The 18,717-nt window shown below is 39.3% G+C and overlaps 2 protein-coding genes across 2 annotated transcripts in view; one reads left to right on the top strand and one right to left on the bottom strand.

The window, feature by feature from the left end:
* Window positions 1-934: 934 nt before the first annotated feature.
* PNMA1 (PNMA family member 1) lies at window positions 935-3,524 on the top strand. The gene has a single exon (XM_019733444.3). The coding sequence runs from the start codon at window positions 1,706-1,708 to the stop codon at window positions 2,765-2,767; it is 1,062 nt and encodes a 353-aa protein (XP_019589003.1). The 5' UTR covers window positions 935-1,705; the 3' UTR covers window positions 2,768-3,524.
* A 1,893-nt stretch (window positions 3,525-5,417) lies between these two features.
* DNAL1 (dynein axonemal light chain 1) overlaps window positions 5,418-18,717 on the bottom strand; it is a 30,069-nt gene continuing 16,769 nt past the window's right edge. The window contains exons 6-8 of the mRNA XM_019733637.3: window positions 15,404-15,530; window positions 14,384-14,524; window positions 5,418-10,379 (exon numbers count right to left, since the gene is read on the bottom strand). Of these exons, the coding sequence (XP_019589196.1) occupies window positions 10,339-10,379; window positions 14,384-14,524; window positions 15,404-15,530 (309 nt within the window). The 3' untranslated portion in view covers window positions 5,418-10,338. The remainder of the gene's footprint in view (window positions 10,380-14,383; window positions 14,525-15,403; window positions 15,531-18,717) is intronic.

Raw genomic sequence — 18,717 nt, 5'->3', positions numbered from 1 at the left:
ACAGACACTGCCTTTTGTGTGTTTGCTGCCTGTGGCACCCTTTTTAAAAAAGACTGTTACATGTTAAAATAGTGTACATATATATATAAATATTACCTCTTTTGCTGTACAGTTGATAGACCAGACGGAAGATTTTATTTTTTGTGTGCTTTTTATATAAAAAAATTAATACACTAAAGAAAATCTTGCTGATGTGATTGTAATGTACCTATGTAACTTATTTACTTTTGAATGTTCTTCTGTATCTTTAAACCTTTTATTACATAAGGTTTTAAAAATTCAGAGTTGAATGATGTGTTCTTTTGGGGAGATTTTCACCATCTGGGATTGACGTAAATAGGCCTTGTTTTGCTTGCAGAGGATTACTCGACATATTTGAACCATAAGGATTCTGTTTTATCAGCCCATTGTTAATGATGCCAGGACTGAAAATTAACACATTAGCGTTTTCCTGGCTATAGAAATTACTAAATTGACATAGATTTTTTACAAAATTTTAGACAAGTCTCAACCCAGTGTCTCACAAAAATACATGTAAATGTCACATTTCCAACATTTTCATTTCATTGGGATGAAATATGGAGGGTGCAAATGCGATCATGTGGCACAGGGAAGCCTCGGGGCTGAAAAAGGTGTTTTCATATGTAGCAGTGACTGTACGAACGACCGGCGTAGACAAGCCTGCTTTGACGGATGCATTTTCAACAGTATCATCTTAAATCCACTCCAGAAGTATATCACTATCTTAAACATGGTGCTCTGAGAAAAAAAATCTGGAAAATATTAAAAAGGCAATGCGCCATCAGAGAAACCAGTGCCTGCAGCCCCTGGCTGGCACCATGGCAACCGCTCGACCGCACTGGCCGCCTGAGCGCGCGGATCTCGCGTCGTCTGGGCCACCGTTGCCATGGCTACACAGGAGCTAGCTGGGCCGCGGGGGCGGAGCGGGAGGAAGCCACTCGCCCGGCCGGCCCCGCCTTCCACTGCCGCAGTATCTCCTCGGCTGGCTGCGGGTCCGACTTGGGGGCAGCAGCGGCGCGCAAGGCCGCCACAGCCTGCGCCTCCGTCCCTGTGTCCTCGGTCCTCGGCTGTCCTCGCCGCCCAGAGGGACCCCTGCACCCGCGAAGAAGCCGCTCGCGGACTTGACCCTGCCGCCGCTGCTGCGACCACAGGACAGTCTCCCTCCAGGAGCGGCAGAACCCTCGTCTGCAAAGCAGCGTCCCTGAGCCGACTGAAGGCCCGGCTCTGATCGCGAACGCCGGCGCGATCAACTCCCGCAGCAGCGACTGCCCGGCGCGCCCGGGCGGCGTAGAGGAGGCGGCCACACCCCCGCGACCACACCCCGGCGGCCTCTCCAGCCCGACAGCTTCAGCCTCCGCCGCCCGCCCTGGCTCCAGGCCTTCTCTTGCAACGCGACACCATATGTGCAGGTGGAGGACCCGGGCCGCGGACCCCGACCTGAGACGCAAGATGGCCGCGGCCGCGTGACTGAGCATCCCGGAGGCTTTGCTGCGAGAACGCGCGGACCACCGACTTTAGGGGGCAGCGAAAGGACGAGAGCGGGACTCTGGTGTCATTTGCTAGTGGTGATTGCATGAAGCTTATTGGGTGAAAGGGGAGTGTCTGCTGTTGTCCTAAGCCCTAGAGCACAGGGAGCCACAGTCTAAACCGTATTTGTAGGATTGGGCTCTTGATAGTTGGGAAAATGGCGATGACACTGTTGGAAGACTGGTGCAGGGGGATGGATGTGAACTCCCAGAGAGCCCTGCTGGTGTGGGGGATCCCAGTGAACTGTGATGAGGCTGAAATCGAAGAGACCCTCCAGGCTGCGATGCCCCAGGTGCCCTATCGAGTGCTTGGGAGAATGTTCTGGAGGGAAGAGAATGCGAAAGCAGCCTTGTTAGAGCTCACGGGCGCTGTCGATTACGCGGCCATCCCCAGGGAGATGCCAGGTAAAGGAGGGGTCTGGAAAGTGGTCTTTAAGCCCCCGACTTCCGATGCTGAATTTTTAGAAAGGTTGCACCTCTTCCTAGCGAGAGAGGGGTGGACCGTGCAAGACGTTGCCCGTGTCCTTGGGTTTCAGAATCCTGCTCCGGCCCCAGGCCCAGATATGCCAGCAGAGATGCTAAACTATATTTTGGATAATGTTATTCAGCCTCTTGTTGAGTCCATATGGTACAAGAAGCTGACACTGTTCTCGGGGAGGGACATCCCGGGGCCTGGGGAGGAGACCTTTGATCCCTGGCTGGAGCACACTAATGAGGTCATAGAGGAGTGGCAGGTGTCTGATGTGGAAAAGAGACGGCGGTTGATGGAGAGTCTTAGGGGCCCTGCCGCTGATGTCATCCGCATCCTCAAGACTAACAACCCTGCGATAACCACCGCCGAATGCCTGAAGGCGCTTGAGCAGGTTTTTGGAAGCGTCGAGAGCTCTAGGGATGCGCAGGTCAGATTTCTGAATACTTACCAGAACCCAGGAGAAAAGTTATCGGCTTACGTCATTCGTCTGGAGCCTCTGCTGCAGAAGGTGGTGGAGAAAGGGGCCATAGATAAAGATAACGTAAACCAGGCCCGCCTGGAGCAGGTCATTGCCGGGGCCAACCACAGCGGGGCCATCCGAAGGCAGCTGTGGCTGACGGGGGCGGCGGAAGGGCCAGCTCCGAACCTCTTTCAGTTGCTGGTGCAGATCCGCGAGGAGGAGGCCAAGGAGGAGGAGGAGGAGGCTGAGGCCGCCCTCCTGCAATTAGGCCTCGAGGGGCACTTCTGAGTCCCAGGAAACCGAGCTGTAGTGCAGACCTAGATCACAGCTGCTTTTGTCTTGTCTGTGCTATCTTTTACGCGTGTCTTAGTCAAGTCCTGTTTTCTGGGGGGAAGTCGGGTCTGCGTATTCATGCTAACATGAGTAAACTCATGCAAGCGAGCACCTTGAGCTGCCGCAAGTGAGTCCTAGCTAAATGCCCGGTAAAATGCCGGACCCGAGAGCTCAGTGCAAGCTGTCATCGTGGCATCATCATCAATTGTGAAAAACATGTGAACTTGTGACACTTCTTATCGAGGTACTTAAATGTGAAATTGCATGTTCAGATGTTTAGCCCGGAGCCTGGCTAACACAAGAAGTGTTCAGTGAAAATATGAACTATTGTTACTAATATTGTGAATGGTTTTTGTGTTTACTGTAAATTGTTCCTGATTTATATTAATGGGAAAAATGTGAATTAATTAGATGTTATCATTCCACTTTACAGTGCTAATTATTTTTCATCTTTAAACATCTGGAACAGTATAATTGAAAAGTATTCTGAGACTACAAAATGGGGTGTTAGGAAAATACTGCAGTTATAGAGCTGTGTAAATTAGAAGTTTTCACTGTACAAGATACAGATATAAATCGCATGGGGAGGTTAATATGAACCAGCTAGAGTATCCATTTCAAATCTTTGTCATTGAATCGTTCTTATGCTGATTGTGTTCTAAATTTGAAGTTATCAAATACATGTATACGAATAAAAATATTTTAAAAATTGTATTGTTTTGTTTTTCTGATTTATAAAAATTTCAGTTCAATTGAAGTCTGAATTCTTTTTTCAGACTTCGCCATGTCATTAAAAAAAAAATTGAACCTCAGTTATTTTATCTTTAAGCTTTATATAATAAATACTATGTAAATTTAAACTGCAGTACCTTTTAATGTATTCTATTTTTGTTTGTTTTCTACAAGGAAAATGTTAGGAGGCTCAGTAGATGTAAATAAATATTAACCTATAAAATGTTAGGAAATCCTACAGCGGCATTTAGGAGGTTATGTATCAATGCTCTTTCTCCCCTTTTAAGTCCATTTTCATTTAAAAATGTTTTGCTGCAGGAATAATATAATAACTTCATACCTGTGTAAAATGAATGTCTCAGTTTTACAGCAGCCATTTTATATTGAGGATATAAAAAGTAAAATAAGGCTTAAAAATATGCTTATTTGGCTGCAGAGATTCACTGACTAAAGATGTCCATCTTTTGAGATCCTATTAAATCCAGAAGTGATTACATGAACATAGCATTCAGTGGGGTTTTCTCCTAGTAACATGGCTTTAAAATTATGGCTAACCTATTGTAACAATCATAAGGTAAAATTTTTATTTATAAAGGCTAATATTGGTATATGTTCTAACATTTGTCTGTACACTCACTGATGTCCTCACTTCCCATGTCTGTTCCTCACACTTCTCTCAACATACCTCTACATATTTGACCCCCACAACAGACACACAAATTTTCACTGTCCGCACAAACATGTCCTCATTCACCCTCTCCCATTCACACAGCTTCCCCCTCCAATGCCACCCCCCATTACGCGTGGTATACACACATTCCCGTCAGCTCTGACAATCCTATTTTCACACTCCCACTTCCCCACACCACTCCATCATAAGCATACTCCCTCTTCCCACGACACATACACTACACCACAGCCTCCCACCCCATCATACATTCCCATTTCTACACACACCAACCAGCCACCCCATATATGTACACTCCCACTCTACATACATAACACATAACAAAAACAAATAATGGGTTCTTCATTTTTTTCACCCAATATGTTATGGGCATCCTGTCTGCCCAGAGGGATATACCTTTTTGTAGCGACAGAGTTGATTGCATTTTAGGGGGGAGGGTCATCACCTCTTTTATTATATATAACAAGTGTATATCTACATACACAATATATATGGTATAAAACAGGATTCTAGATGTCTATCCTTTGCTCTAGAAAACAAGGAACTAAAAATAATGAGCTATTTATGATTGGAATTAAGGTTTTCTCTGTACGCTCAAAAATTAAAATCTTTCCTTTTAAAGGAGGACAGCAGCAAGAAACATATCCTTACAACCAAAGAACTGTGAAATAAGTAGAAACTGCAGTACAGTCCCATTCTGTGACCAAAATTACATTTGGCACAGAATATGGTCTGTGAAAAGGTGTAATGTTATTGCTGTTGCTGGGTTCTACTTGCTTCCTGTGTATCAAAAGGGAGCTGGTCAACACCAGGTTATTCCAGACCACAAATCAGGGGCCTATCAGCCCACCTTAACTTTCTACATTTCTGGAAGTGAAAACTAGGAATAGTGAAGTGCAGTAGTAACTTGCTATCCCTGGAAGCACTCTTTCCAGGATCCTAAGCATTTTGAAATGGTGCCCAGAAAACTTCTGGGGAAGACTTACAAACCTAGGAAAGGAAATTATCATTGGTAGTAAATGACTGAAAAAAAAAGCATAAAGAAATGAGTCTCTCTCTCAAACAAGCGTGGAATATGTAATTCAAAGACTTAATGTCTTCCTAATTGAATATTCAAAATTCACATAGTTGCTCTGTATTAGCTAAAAACCAATGGTCATGTAACCAAAAAAGATGCAAATTACATTTTTTATAAAATAACACAATTTATTACTATTTTAAAACAAGTCTCACAAAATAACATTCAGAAACTCAACATTTCTAAATAATTTAACAAGTTTAGCCACAAAGCATGCTACAAAATTCCTGCATATAAAAGATTATTACCAAAGTATTAATAGATGTTAAAATGTTCTTCAGGATGGTGTTGGTTCTAGAAGCCAAAGATTCTGGAATGATGCTCATGATCCCGACTGACCCTGGGAGAAGTAGCTAGCAACGTACATATATTCTCTACAGCTAGCAACTCCCCAGTTCTTTGATGGGATTGACCCCTCCAGGCAATAGCACCTCAGAGGCAGGTACCCTGCTGATCAAAGAAGCAAACAACTTCCCACCCTCCTAACATTAGCCACAACTTCATTTAGCCAACATCTAAATTAATTTTAAAACTCTAGATGTGGGAAAGATAACTCACAAAGTTTCTATTCTGAGTAACAGAATCCTACTTGGCATATCCCCCCAAGGATGACTGTCAATGCAGTAGACATGGAAGATGACGCCAAGTAGGGAAACAGGGAAATCCTGACTCTGATTACGTCAACAGACAACTATTGCTCAGGTGGGCTTAAAACGAGCGAGGCTGAAGTTGGATTCTCTAATATCCACATTCAGGCTAGGTAGTTACCCATATGCCCTTTGGGAGTACTTTCCACCAACATCCAGTTCATAATTTTAAAGTGCAAATCTACTGAAAAATAGTTTACTCTCCCCCACCCCCTTGTTAAATTTGCTAGATCATAATTTGGTTGGCTGGTTCCCCCTAACCTGCCCAATATGGGAAATTAACTAGACTCCAGTTATGACTTCTGCAAGTATTAAGTGAAAATTTATCTTAGGTCAGATAAAGGCAAGACCGTCTAGTTCTTCCTTTATGTTTTCCTTCTTTGCAGTCATTGGTTTATAAAAAGGCCGGAATAAAGATATAGATGCGGGATTTCTGAAGTTCAGTAATTTTTAAAAAACATATCCTTAAATATTTTTATTGCACCAATTTTATGGTTTAACAAAAAACAAACAAAAAACCAAAAACCCTCATGCTAGAGTGAAGATAGAGGAATATGGTCAAGTCAGCTGTGTCAGAAGCACCATCTCTGCTACACTGAACCTTGTTTTATATCTCATTATTCACAGACACATTGAGCAGCCCCAATAAAGAAAATGTATGCCAAAGGAATTTATTTCTGGTAAAGGATAACTTTCAGTTTAGCAGTTAGTTTTCTCTCTTTACTGCTACTTACAAAGTAAGATCTTTGTGAACTAACAGACTGTGGTTAGAGACACTAACTAATGATAGATGTTTTGACACTTACCCCCAATTTTTTTAAGTTAACGATTAAATCCAACCTTTCTAGGCCCCACACTTTTCCCAGTTAGTCCTAAGAAAAAACCCAGGTGGAAGACTTTGGGTCACAGAGATAACTACCTTCAACTCTACTTACATATCACCAATTCTGAGAACAACTCAACAGTTAAGATTCTTTTTTTTTTTTTTTTTTTAAGATTAATTTCTTATTCCTCCTTATTCTATTTCAGACCACTGGTAAAAGATACCAGAAGAACCATCTATTCAAGTCGAAATCTCTGTTTCCAAACAGGAACCACATTTAAGTGTATTTTACCACCTCTATTTGTGGAATGGATCCAGTAACCAGACATTCTAATTACATCCAAAATTAGTGTCTACACCAGCTAACTTTCACATATGATTACCAAATTTTATATAATATTTCTCTGTATTTAATGACTGCTTCAGTCTGCAAAATTCTGTGATTGGACAATGAATGAACACTTAGAGAACGATGATCCATTTTCTAGAGTACACTCAAAATGTTAAACTTTAGAGCAAAGCAAAATCTATGATAAAGTTGAATTCTGTTGATGGTAAGAGAGAGGTAGGTTAATAATCGCTGTCCTAAGATAAGCAAAATGCTAAGAAATAAAAATTGAGACCCAGCTAGAAAAAAAAAAAAAGTAAGTTGAACCTTCTAGCCCTGAGTTTCTAATGTTATGTGAGAATTATTAAAATGAGCATTACAAAACAGGGAAACACCAATGACCATTTCCTTCCATCCAGGATTATTAAATACATCATCTTCTTTCATACAACTCAGGTGGCATACGGCTACAGAGTGAAAATAAATGGACCCTGGACAAAAGGAATATTGGTATAAAGCACTGGTTCTTAACTGGGGGCAAATTTGTTCCCACCCCTCTGCCCCAGGGGAGAGATGGCAATGTACGAAGACATTTTTGGTTCTTACAATTGGGGAGAAGGCTCTACTGGCATCTAGTGAGTAGAAGCCAGAGATGCTGCTAAACACCCTATAATACACAGGACAGCCCTCCACAACATTATTGAGCCCAAAATGCTGATAGTATCAAGACTGAGAAACTGATTTAAAGGAACAAACTCCTACTAACAGAGAACACAAAACCTTTCAAAGCCTGACCAGGTAACACAGCCATAAGCTTAGAGTCCTAACATAGAAAAAGTGAATCCTTGGTAGACTAAAATCAAATATCCCGTGGAAAGATGAAAATGCTGGACTGATTCCAGAGCTCTACCATCATTACAAGAATAGAAGAAATTTAAATGATCCACTAAACTGGCATGATGCTTTAAACCAGAAGCAAAGAGAGAATCCATTCCAAGAAGCATAAACCAAAGGCATTTAATATCAGCTAAATTTGCAGCAAAGGATGATTTAAGGAATGGTTTGAGAAAATATTCTGAACGTCCTCATACACCTTATCTTCCATTTTATAATGGCATGGATTATGGCTTTAAATCCATGAAAAGGATGCATAGAAGTCAATCAAATATTTGTTGAGTGGAACTGAATGTGAATTTTGTGTGAAATGGATACAGAAAAGCACCTTAAATTTCTGTGAGGACTACCAGTGATTAAAAGACATTAAGAAACAAGGAGAAACAGAAAAAAATTAGTTTCTATACTGTAGAATTAAGAAAACAAAACAAAGCAACAAGCACCAATACTGTAAGCCATTTTACAAAACAAAACAAAAATCCATATGAAGTTATCCATTCACTATTGTATTCACTTCCAGAGTAACTTCTAGAAAATGGATCCATACATAGCAATATGGTTTCAAGCTTGTCTACTAGATGAAGTTCATATTACAAGTAAAGAAAATTGTCTTCCCTCACAGCTTCTAGGCCCTAAACATCAGCGCGGGGAAAGCTCACTGCTTATGGTTCACAAAAGAAATAACACAAAGGCTTTGAATGATAAGCCAGAGTGAAGATTTCTTCCTACCAGACTGTAAGGAAGAGCTAAAAGGAAGCTAAAAAATAGTGTTGGATTAATTTTTCCTTTTGTTTGTATATTTAGAATTGATTGTCGAAGCAGTGGTCCCTTTTGATCAGACTGGCTATGAGAAATCAGATGATTCCTATTTAAATGATAGCTGAAAACTTCTGAAACCCAAGACTACTTTTATAATCACTTTTTAAAAATGACTCTTCCTTCTTTGACTGATTTTACACAAGTAAATAGGGAAAGGAGAATCAATAGTCTCTGGTTGAGGGACTTTAGGCACAATTTGGCAGAGGGCCTCTGACTTTTCTGCAATCTATTAGTGATTTTGGTCACGGCCTCTTATGGACTTCATCTGGTTACTAACTACTATATCTTGCATTTTCCAAAAAGACTTGTTTTTTAATATGATAAATTCTAAGCTCTCCAACCAACTATTGCTTTGTAATCTTGAGCTTAAATTACCTAAAATGCTTCACTGAGGAGGCAATCCTCAAAAATATTGCGTTTGCCTGGGATCCCATAATGAAAACATCTCTTTTCTCTCTACGACCATTTACATAATTCAATTTAAGAGCTGTTTAACTTAGAACTTTTCTAAAAATATATTTTGAAATACTAAATTTCATTTATTGAAAGGTACCAAATCCAGTCTTTAAGTTCTCTACCCTTATAACAATCACTTCTCCCAAAGTAAGGGTCAACAGACCAAAGTTATTAGGGCAAATTTTGGCATATAAGAATGGCCAAGATTTAGGCTAGGAATTCAAACATAACTACTGCTTATATATATTTATTTATATAAGGAACTATAAACTAAAATGTGTACCTAAGATCAGGTTCACATGAGTAACACGGCCATAGTTATTGGTCAAAGGAATAATTGTAACCGTCATTTTAACCACTGACCTGAATCACAGAATGACTGACTACGCAGTGACTAAGTGGCCACGCGTGTACACACCACCTAAATTCCAGTTAACAATACACACATTTTTGGAAAAACAAATAAGTAAACATAATATGGGGCTTAAAGCCTCCAAAATATTAATGTTTCCTTTTTCCTCCATAGCTTTTCCACTATGTCTTTGGAGTCTTGGTTCTATAGCTGCTGCTACATTTCCACGAGGAACTCTTCCCATCACCATGCTGCCTTTGGAAGCAAAGGCATGACACGTTTGTGCTTCTGAGTCATACAGAGATGGACCTTCAAGAAAGATGGCCTACAGATTCAAAAGTTAAGTATATATATTTAAATGCCTGGCCTAAAAAAACTTGAATAATGAACCACATTTTCTCCTTTGTTGTTAAAAATGATTGGTCTATGAAGGTTTCAGTAGATGAGATCACACAGTACATAACTGAGACTGAAGACAAAAATTGAAAATTTATAGTTTCTAAAAGGAGGACTACAACATATAAAGTTAGTGTTACCATTTGGGGGGAGAACTACTGAGTAGGTTAAGAAAAAAATAGGAATCAGAGATTTGTTTATCTTAAGAACCTTTTTGCCCCACACAGAATCTTTAAAACAGACAATTATAACAAAACTTATCTATTGTTCTTATGACTTTTAAATAAGTTAACACAAAGCAGAAAGCATGGTGTTAGTTTTCTTCTTCTTCGTCCCCTTTAATTACTGGGGTACCTAAAATGAAAAAGAAATTATTTATGGTCATTCTCAATGGATTGTTAAAATTCTAAATGAAAATATTTCCTGTTAACCTGAGAGGCTCTGAGATGCTGTGAAGTGTGCCATTATAAAAATAATTTCATAAAATAATCTCTTCAATTTCAATTTATCAAAAAACCTCTCAGGAGAATTCTCAAATGGATTAATGTAAGTACTTATGAATATTTGGCTCTCCAAAAGCAGAGTTGCAAATAAAATTGCCTACAGGTGCCAGGCAGAAAAATAAAGCCCTATACATACTAAAAACTTTGTAAGTTAAACACAAAGAAACACTCTTCATTTTTCACAATAAAATATGCAATCCCAGTATTGCCAGAAATCTGAATTTTTATGTTATTCCCCCAAGTATTAAACACTGGGAATAAACGGGGGGAAAAATAAAAAGAACCAAAGCATAGATAACAAAAATTATCTGCAGGCTCTCACTGGGCCAACAAGCACCCATTTCTGAGCTCTGGCATTTGAAGCCTGCCCACAATCTTACCCAGTCAACTATTCAGACTTAACTCTTTAGCCTGTCACATTCCACTCCAAATAAACTGATCAATTCATTATCTCCCAAACTCATCTTGCACACTCTTACCACTGGACTCTTGGTTAACAAAGTTTTTCCCTTTTGGAATGCACTCCCCAAGTCTCCTTCCATCTAAACCCTACCCTTAATTAAGAAACAACTCCAGTGCCTCTTCCTCTGTGATCCTTCTTAAATGAACATTTATATTCCTTACGGCAGTGAGCAGTTTTTCTTCTCTATACTCCCCACATGATCAAGTTGCTGAGGGTGGGGTGGTGATGGTGGTGAATGTTTTATTGAAGTATAGCATACATACAAAGTACACAAAATACAAAAAAAGTGTACAGATCAATAAACGTACACAAAGTGAACACATCTGGTAATCAGCACCCAGATTAGGAAGAGAACATTATCAGAACCCCAAAAACCTCCTCAGTCCCCCTTCCAGTTACTATTCCACCACAAAAGGTATAATCTATCCTAATACCTAACACCATCGGTTGTTTTGCCTGTTGTTGAAATTCATATGAATGGAATGATATAGCATACACTCTGTGTCTGACTTCTTTTGCTCAACATTATGTTTGTATGATTTATTTATATTGTGTGATGTAGTTTATTCATTCTCACTGCTGTTTCATATTCCATTGTATGAATATGTCAGGATTTATTTATCTATTCTACTATTGATGGGCATTTGGAAATTTTCCAATTTATAGCTATTAAAATAGTGCTGTCATGAATGTTCTCATACATGTCTTTTGATAAACATACATACCCTTTTCTTTTGGGGTATACAGGTAGGAGAAAAACTGCTGGGTTATAAGGGACATGTATGCAGAGCTTTTGTAGATGGCGCCAGTTTTCTAAAGTGGTTATACCAAGTTATTTTACCATCCGGCAGATTATGAGAGTTCTAGTTGCTCCACATCCCACTAACATCTGGTATAGTCTATCTTTTTTATTTTAGCTTTTTAAGATCTCTCAGTTTTGCTTATAAGCAACAGAAGAGAAGAAAAAACAGGCAAGTTAGCAGCTGTGGCCATCTCTGTTCGGGTGTGTCCCACTGGTTTAGTATAGACTAAGGTAGTTCTTCTAGGGGCTATTCAGATTGACTGGAGGGTACTACTTGGTCCAAAAGGCTATGGTGTGGCTTGGTCTGTTTACATGAGGGGTTCTGTTACATTCTTAAGGAAAAGGATTCACTTCCTATGTGCAATCCTGAAGGAAGTAAAGACAAATGATTTCAAATGGTTTCCAGAATCCAGCTAAAGGTGAACATAAAAAGGCTGAAGTCCAAGACTCTAAGGTCTCTACTCTCTCTCTTTTTTTAAAATTTTAATGTTTAATTGTGAAATAGTCATTCATACAAATACAATACAAACAATTTAAAGAGTAACAAAACCAAGGATTGTATACCCACCACCCAATTTAGGAACTAGAACATTACCAGTATCTTAGAAACCTGTTTGCCTCTTCCTGATTATTCCTGTACCTCCCCACAAGAGGTAATCTACCATCTTTGTCATTTAACCCCTAGGTATGTATCTAGAGAAATAAAAGAACATTCTAGATGATTCCGTTTATACAAAATTCTATAAAATACAAACTAATCTATAGAGACAGAAGGCAGATCAGTGATTGCCTTGAGAAGAACAGTGGCAAGGAACAGAGAGATATTACAAAGAGGCACAAGGAAATTTAGGGGGCGGGTGATACATATGTTCATTATCTTTCTTTCCTCAGCTTTACTGAGATATGACTGACATTACATTGTGTAACTTTAAGGTATAAACATGATGATTTGATATACATATATATTATGAAATAATTACCAAAATAAGGTTAACACATCCATCACCTCACAGTTACCTCTATGTGAGTGTGTGATAAAAACTTTTAAGATCTATTTTCTTAGCAACTTTCAAGTATACAATACAGTATTGTTATCTATAGTCATCAACATACATGTTCACTATCTTAATTGTAGTGATGGTTTCAAAGGTATATACATGTCAAAACATATCAAATTACACACTTTAAATTAGTGTATTAATTGTATGTCAATTACAAATCAATCAAGCTGTTAAAATTTTTTGGTGTAGGGAAAGAGCTACTTAAGGGCCTTTTATGTTAATACTTTTCAACTGGAGGACAGAAGAGCACAGCTCTTCCAGGAAGTCATATCAGAATCATCTGTAAAACTTATTCAAAATATATAGCTTTCCTTCACCCTCTCCCCAGAGATTCTGAAATATCCCTCCATAGGGATGCAGCGCCGCTTAAGAATGACCGCCACAGTATGCTGAGCTGGATAAAAGGGTTGAGTATTGAACTTTAGATAGAAGTGGTAAGGGAGAGATGGAGAGACAGAACAGAAGGGATAGAATGGCAGGGCGGCAGGGGTGGTGAGGAGGGGAGAGAAGGGTTGAGGAACAAGGAAGCCTCAAACATAGACAACTAGATCCTTTTGTTTTGCATTGTGAATATCAGTATGAGTATGGAGATGAAGACAATAAGGAAAACATGCGATCGGCATATGGGATGATGATGATCACACTGTGTAGCTGGATATTACTTATTTGTTTCTTCTGCATATTTTCCTCCCCACGCCACCAGGTAGGCTGGTCGGCTCTGTGCATCACTGCTTTAGGAACAGTGTAGGAAGCGGAGACAGACTGCCAGACCTACTGGCTTTTGTCTTTGAAAAGCCTAACAAGGTCACTGAGGAGACAGATTGTGAGAAGATGCAGAATGATGTGGAAAAGAAGGGGGCAATAGTGATTCTCCTCAGACTAAAAAGGTATTTCCCTGCGGTAGTAGAAAAAAGGGAAGTCTGTGGGTTCTGGCATAGTCAGAGTCCTGGTCTGGCTTCCTTGTAGCACTGCTGGGAAGAGGTAAGACCCAGAGAGGTCCCTGACTGTTATCATTTCCAGCTTTCAGATTACAAAAGAAAAGGTTTGGTAAGATTACTTAACTGGCACGATGACTAAAAAGACACTAAGTGGTAGAACTGGGACTTGAATCCAGTCAGCCAGGGATATCTACTGACAGTGACACCTATCTTAGATACTTGGAAACTAAAATTGGCGGGAGGAGAATAGAGAACACCACAATTTAGATCCAATTGTGAAAAAGCAACTACTTAACATTTATGTCTAATTAGTCTAAAAAATAATGCCTTTGTGACTTGAGAATAAGCCCAGCTTTCTTATAAGCTTTTGGTTTAGGGATCAATCCTTATACCAGGCTAAATATCCTAGGAGTTTTTCATCTCACCCTGGCCCAAACCTTTTCATCTCACCCTGGACCATAAAATTTCCTGTGGACAGAGATTAGAGACAACCTGTCATTTTCTTTAGTTTTCCTCCTTTTCATGATTCCATATCACAAGTTCAACTCTTATACCTAGAAAACATTTCCAAGCTGGCTCAGAGTCACTCACCGTCCAGCTTTTTCAGTTTGGGCACTCTCTTGGTTGCCTCTTCAATCCAATTCCCTTCAGCAGAATGTTTCTCTTCCAAGGGATTGCCTACAAATACCAGGTCTTCCAGGCATGGCAGTTCTGCCAGCTTCACAAACTCAGCTATGAGTACAAAGAATACATTCCACATTAAAATGGCAAGTTTTACTGTTACCATTTTTGAGGTTGAATTCCAATATCACTGTTTGTGACTATTCGGAACAATTTGTTGCTTAAGATTTTGAAGGAATTGAGGGAAGTTAGACCATCTGAAGTCATTTTCTGAAGACATTACGGAAAGGGGGGAAAAAAGAAGACATACCTCTTCTACCTTTATGCTGGCCTAAGATAGGATAAGAAGAGGAAATGAGGTTCAGAATCAAAAAGAACAACAAATCATTCTCCAGTGACCGGTCTTCTCTATGCTGTACTGCATCACTACGGGCTAAGCTAAACAGCTCTGTCTCTTCCTCATCTTTGAATTCTTAAAGCAACCCATTTGAGCCTCTACTGCAGAACTTCTCACAGTTTTATAATTATCAGCTTATAAACTAACCTTCCCCACTAAGCTGTGGACTGCTCCAGGGCAGGGATAGTGTCCTATTCAACTATGTTTCTCAAGAGCCTGGCATATAGTTCATGGCACATAACAGGGCTTTAGAAAATGTGGAATGAACAATGTACAATAAAAAACCCAAGCAATACAGATGTCAAATAAGTCTTCTGCCCAAGAATTGTTAAATTTAAACTAATTTCTTTCAGCCTTTGGACAATAATTTAAATTTTTTTCATGATTAACAGTACCAGGATCTATTCAATTATAATCATTCTAACTAAATATTGAAATGTAAATTTCATGCGTTTAGCTGAAATATAGGAACTCCTATAGCTATTTCCCTCTGTGCTTAGAAATAAATGTCCCTATTTTGCATCTTGTTCCCTATTGGACTATTTTCTATAAACAAGAGGTACATGGTTACAAAAAGGCCAGCCTCAGCTTACCCCACTCTTTCACCAGGTTATTAGACATGTAGAGAATCTTCAATTTTTTCATTACATGGATCCCTTTCAACTTCTCAATAAAATTGTAGGAGATCCACAGCTCTTCCAACGTGTCTCCTACTGCCTCCTGAAAAAAGAAAGCAATTTAAATTACAGGCTTATTTTTAAGCTGTTCCTTCTGTCCCCTTCCTTATAAACATAAAGACAATGCCCTTTAGAGAGAACTGAGACCCACCTGTCCACTGGCAGGAGAGCTGAAGGCTGTGTGGGAGATTTTTCTCATTAAGAAAGCCAAGTAGAACATTAGCTTCCTCTCTTCAAACTGATCTGAACTAAGAATAGCTACTGAAATCACCAAGAGGGAAATAATAGCACTATTTTATCACTTTTATTGAATGGTATAGTTTTCAAATTACTTCCCTATACATTATATTATTTGATCCTTATGACATTTAAGATAGGCAAAGCAGGTTATTTGATTTCTATTATAGAGAGATTAAGGGCTTTTTCTAAGATCACAATACTATTAAACAGTACAGCTAGGTCTAAATTTCAGGGTTTTATTTTTTTCAATATTATGGAAACATTCAAACAAAAAACGTTGAAAGAATTTGATAGTAAATACCTATATATCCACCACCCAGATTCTACCGTTAATGTTTTACTATCCTTTTCCTATCATGTATCCGTCCATCTAGCCACCCCATATATCCATTAATTCATCTTCTTTTATATAAAATTCAGTTTAAAACCCAAAGTCTTTCCATCATAGTATAAAGGTTACATCAGACTGACTCTTAAATGATAGATATAATCAATGGTGGCACAAATATAGATATCAAATAAGTCTTCCGCCCAAGAATTGTTAAATTCAAACTAATTTCTTTCAGCCTTTGGACAATAATTTAAATTTTTTTTTCTTCTTTTATAGACATAAGACAATATATAGTGGTTATATTTTTAAACAAACAAACAAAAATACTGGGCAAGATCAATTAGTTGCTCAATCCCCTCCTTAACCCAAAAGAATTTACCAACAACCACATGAAGTCTAGAATGTGGGGTGCACATTTATGTCCTGGAAACTGTCCCTTTAAAGATATAGAGAGAATAAATGTACCCTGGATAAAAATCTTTAATGCATGCATTTTCAATACTGGTGGAATCAAAGGGAAAAACTGAGAATGGAGTGGCCTGGGTTAGTTCTGTGTCATCCTAACTCCCACAATTCATCTTAGTTCTGAGTTGAAGAAACAACAGTTTAGAGTAAAAGGAACTTAAATCAGTCCATCCTGGTGCTTTTATATATCAGAACTTTGTCATTTAGCCAATCCCCCTCAGCTAGTATTCTAATTAGTATATCATATATGTCTTTCAGAAGAGGGGAATCAATCTTCATATAATTTAAACTTTATTGCATCATTTTCATTGCACTGTATCTCACCCATCTCATGTATCCAATTCAGAAAGTGTGAGGTAGCACAAAAAATACTGACTAAACACTGACTAGAAGATTTAGTCTCAATTCTGGGTTCTGCCACTTATTTAGGGTTGTTTTACATGTACAGATGAGGATTCTTGGTCAATTTTCACACAACAGTTCTCCAAATAGCCAATTCGCTGAATTTACTTTTACTGACTTACTGAAAAATTGTTTTTAGATAGCATAGGATAGGATAGAAATTCCTTTATATATGGTAACTTTGAAGATGTCTGTAATGCTTTGTTTACTTATTTGAAGTGTTAATTTAGCTTTAGTTTAGTTTTCAGCCATTTGGATGCAGCTGTTTTGCCATAACCAAATTTCACTGCATTTGGGGACTTTTCTTTTCTTGCGCATGTGACTTAGCAGAATGAGAATTTCTTGTGCATATTGACTTACAACTGCTGTATAGATTTTGAATGTCCAGGGTATAGTCCTATCTTCCAATACATTGTTGATCTATTCCACTATCTTTTGTACTTCCCTAAATATAAGGATTTGCTAACCAGCTCAAATTGATTACTATTTTTTTTTTATTTTTTTTTTAAGATTTTATTGGGGAAGAGGAACAGGACTTTATTGGGGAACAGTGTATATACTTCCAGGACTTTTTTTTTTGAAGTCAAGTTGTTGTCCTTTCAGTCTTAGTTGTGGAGGGCGCAGCTCAGCTCCAGGTCCAGTTGCTGCTGCTAGTTGCAGGGGGCACAACCCATCATCCCTTGTGGGAGTCGAACCGGCAACCTTGTGGTTGAGAGGACGCGCTCCAACTGAGTCATCTGGGAGCTCAGCTCAAGGTGCTGTGTTCAATCTTAGTTGCAGGGGACACTGCCCACCATCCCTTGCGGGACTTGAGGAATCAAACTGGCAACCTTGTGGTTGAGAGCCCGTGCTCCAACAAACTGAGCCATCTGGGGGGCAGCTCAACTCAAAGTGCTGTGTTCCATCTTAGTTGCAGGGGGCAGAGCCCACCATCCCTTGTGGGACTCGAGGAGTTGAACCTGCAACCATGTGGTTGAGACCCTACTGGCCCACGTGGGAATCGAACCGGCAGCCTTTGGAGTTAGAAGCACAGAGCTCCAACAGCCTGAGCCACCGGGCCAGCCCTGATTACTATTTTCACATGTTTTAATCATTTGAGAAGTGAGCAGTGCCTAAAATATGAAACTGGCACTCTACAAAGATGGACTGGTAAGTCCCAACAGTGGGATGAAACAGCTGCAGTAACATTAACACTAAATAAAAATTTAAAGAAAATTTCAAAAGGTGTTGAAACCATTCCAAGCAACACAATTTTCTATATATTTATAAGGAGGTAATAAAGACAAGATTTTGGTGAAACAACCTGGTGGTTCTTACCTCTGTAAAATGAGGAAGATGGCACATGAGAGATCAAGCAGCTTCGGTCAGGACACTTGTACTTGCTGTCCCACCTCAGCCTGGAGCACTTGTCCCTTGGTCAGCTCTATAGCTTACATCCTCACTTCCAGAGACAATTTCCCATCAATCTATGATCTCTTACATGCCTCGTTTTTCTTCACTGCATTCATCACCACCTGATGTATTACACAATTATTTTCTAGTCTCTCTCCCTCCACTGTACTGTAAGTTCTATGACAGCAAGACCTTTGCTTTATATTCCGGTGTATCTCTAGTGCCTAGAACAGTGCCTAGCTTAAAGTAAGCATTCAGGAAATATTATTGAATGAATTTGTTGAATGAATGAATGACAGAAAAAAAATGATCTTAAATATTAAGTAAAAAAAGAGAGAGACGCAAAACGATCTGTATAGTATGATTTCATTCTTTACATACCCAGTGAAGAACAGAAAAA

The sequence above is a fragment of the Rhinolophus sinicus genome, chromosome 3, assembly GCF_057876585.1.
Source record: "Rhinolophus sinicus isolate RSI-liver-muscle chromosome 3, RSI-T2T, whole genome shotgun sequence".
NCBI classification, from domain to species: domain Eukaryota; kingdom Metazoa; phylum Chordata; class Mammalia; order Chiroptera; family Rhinolophidae; genus Rhinolophus; species Rhinolophus sinicus.
This window is presented reverse-complemented; position numbering and strand designations above follow the sequence as displayed.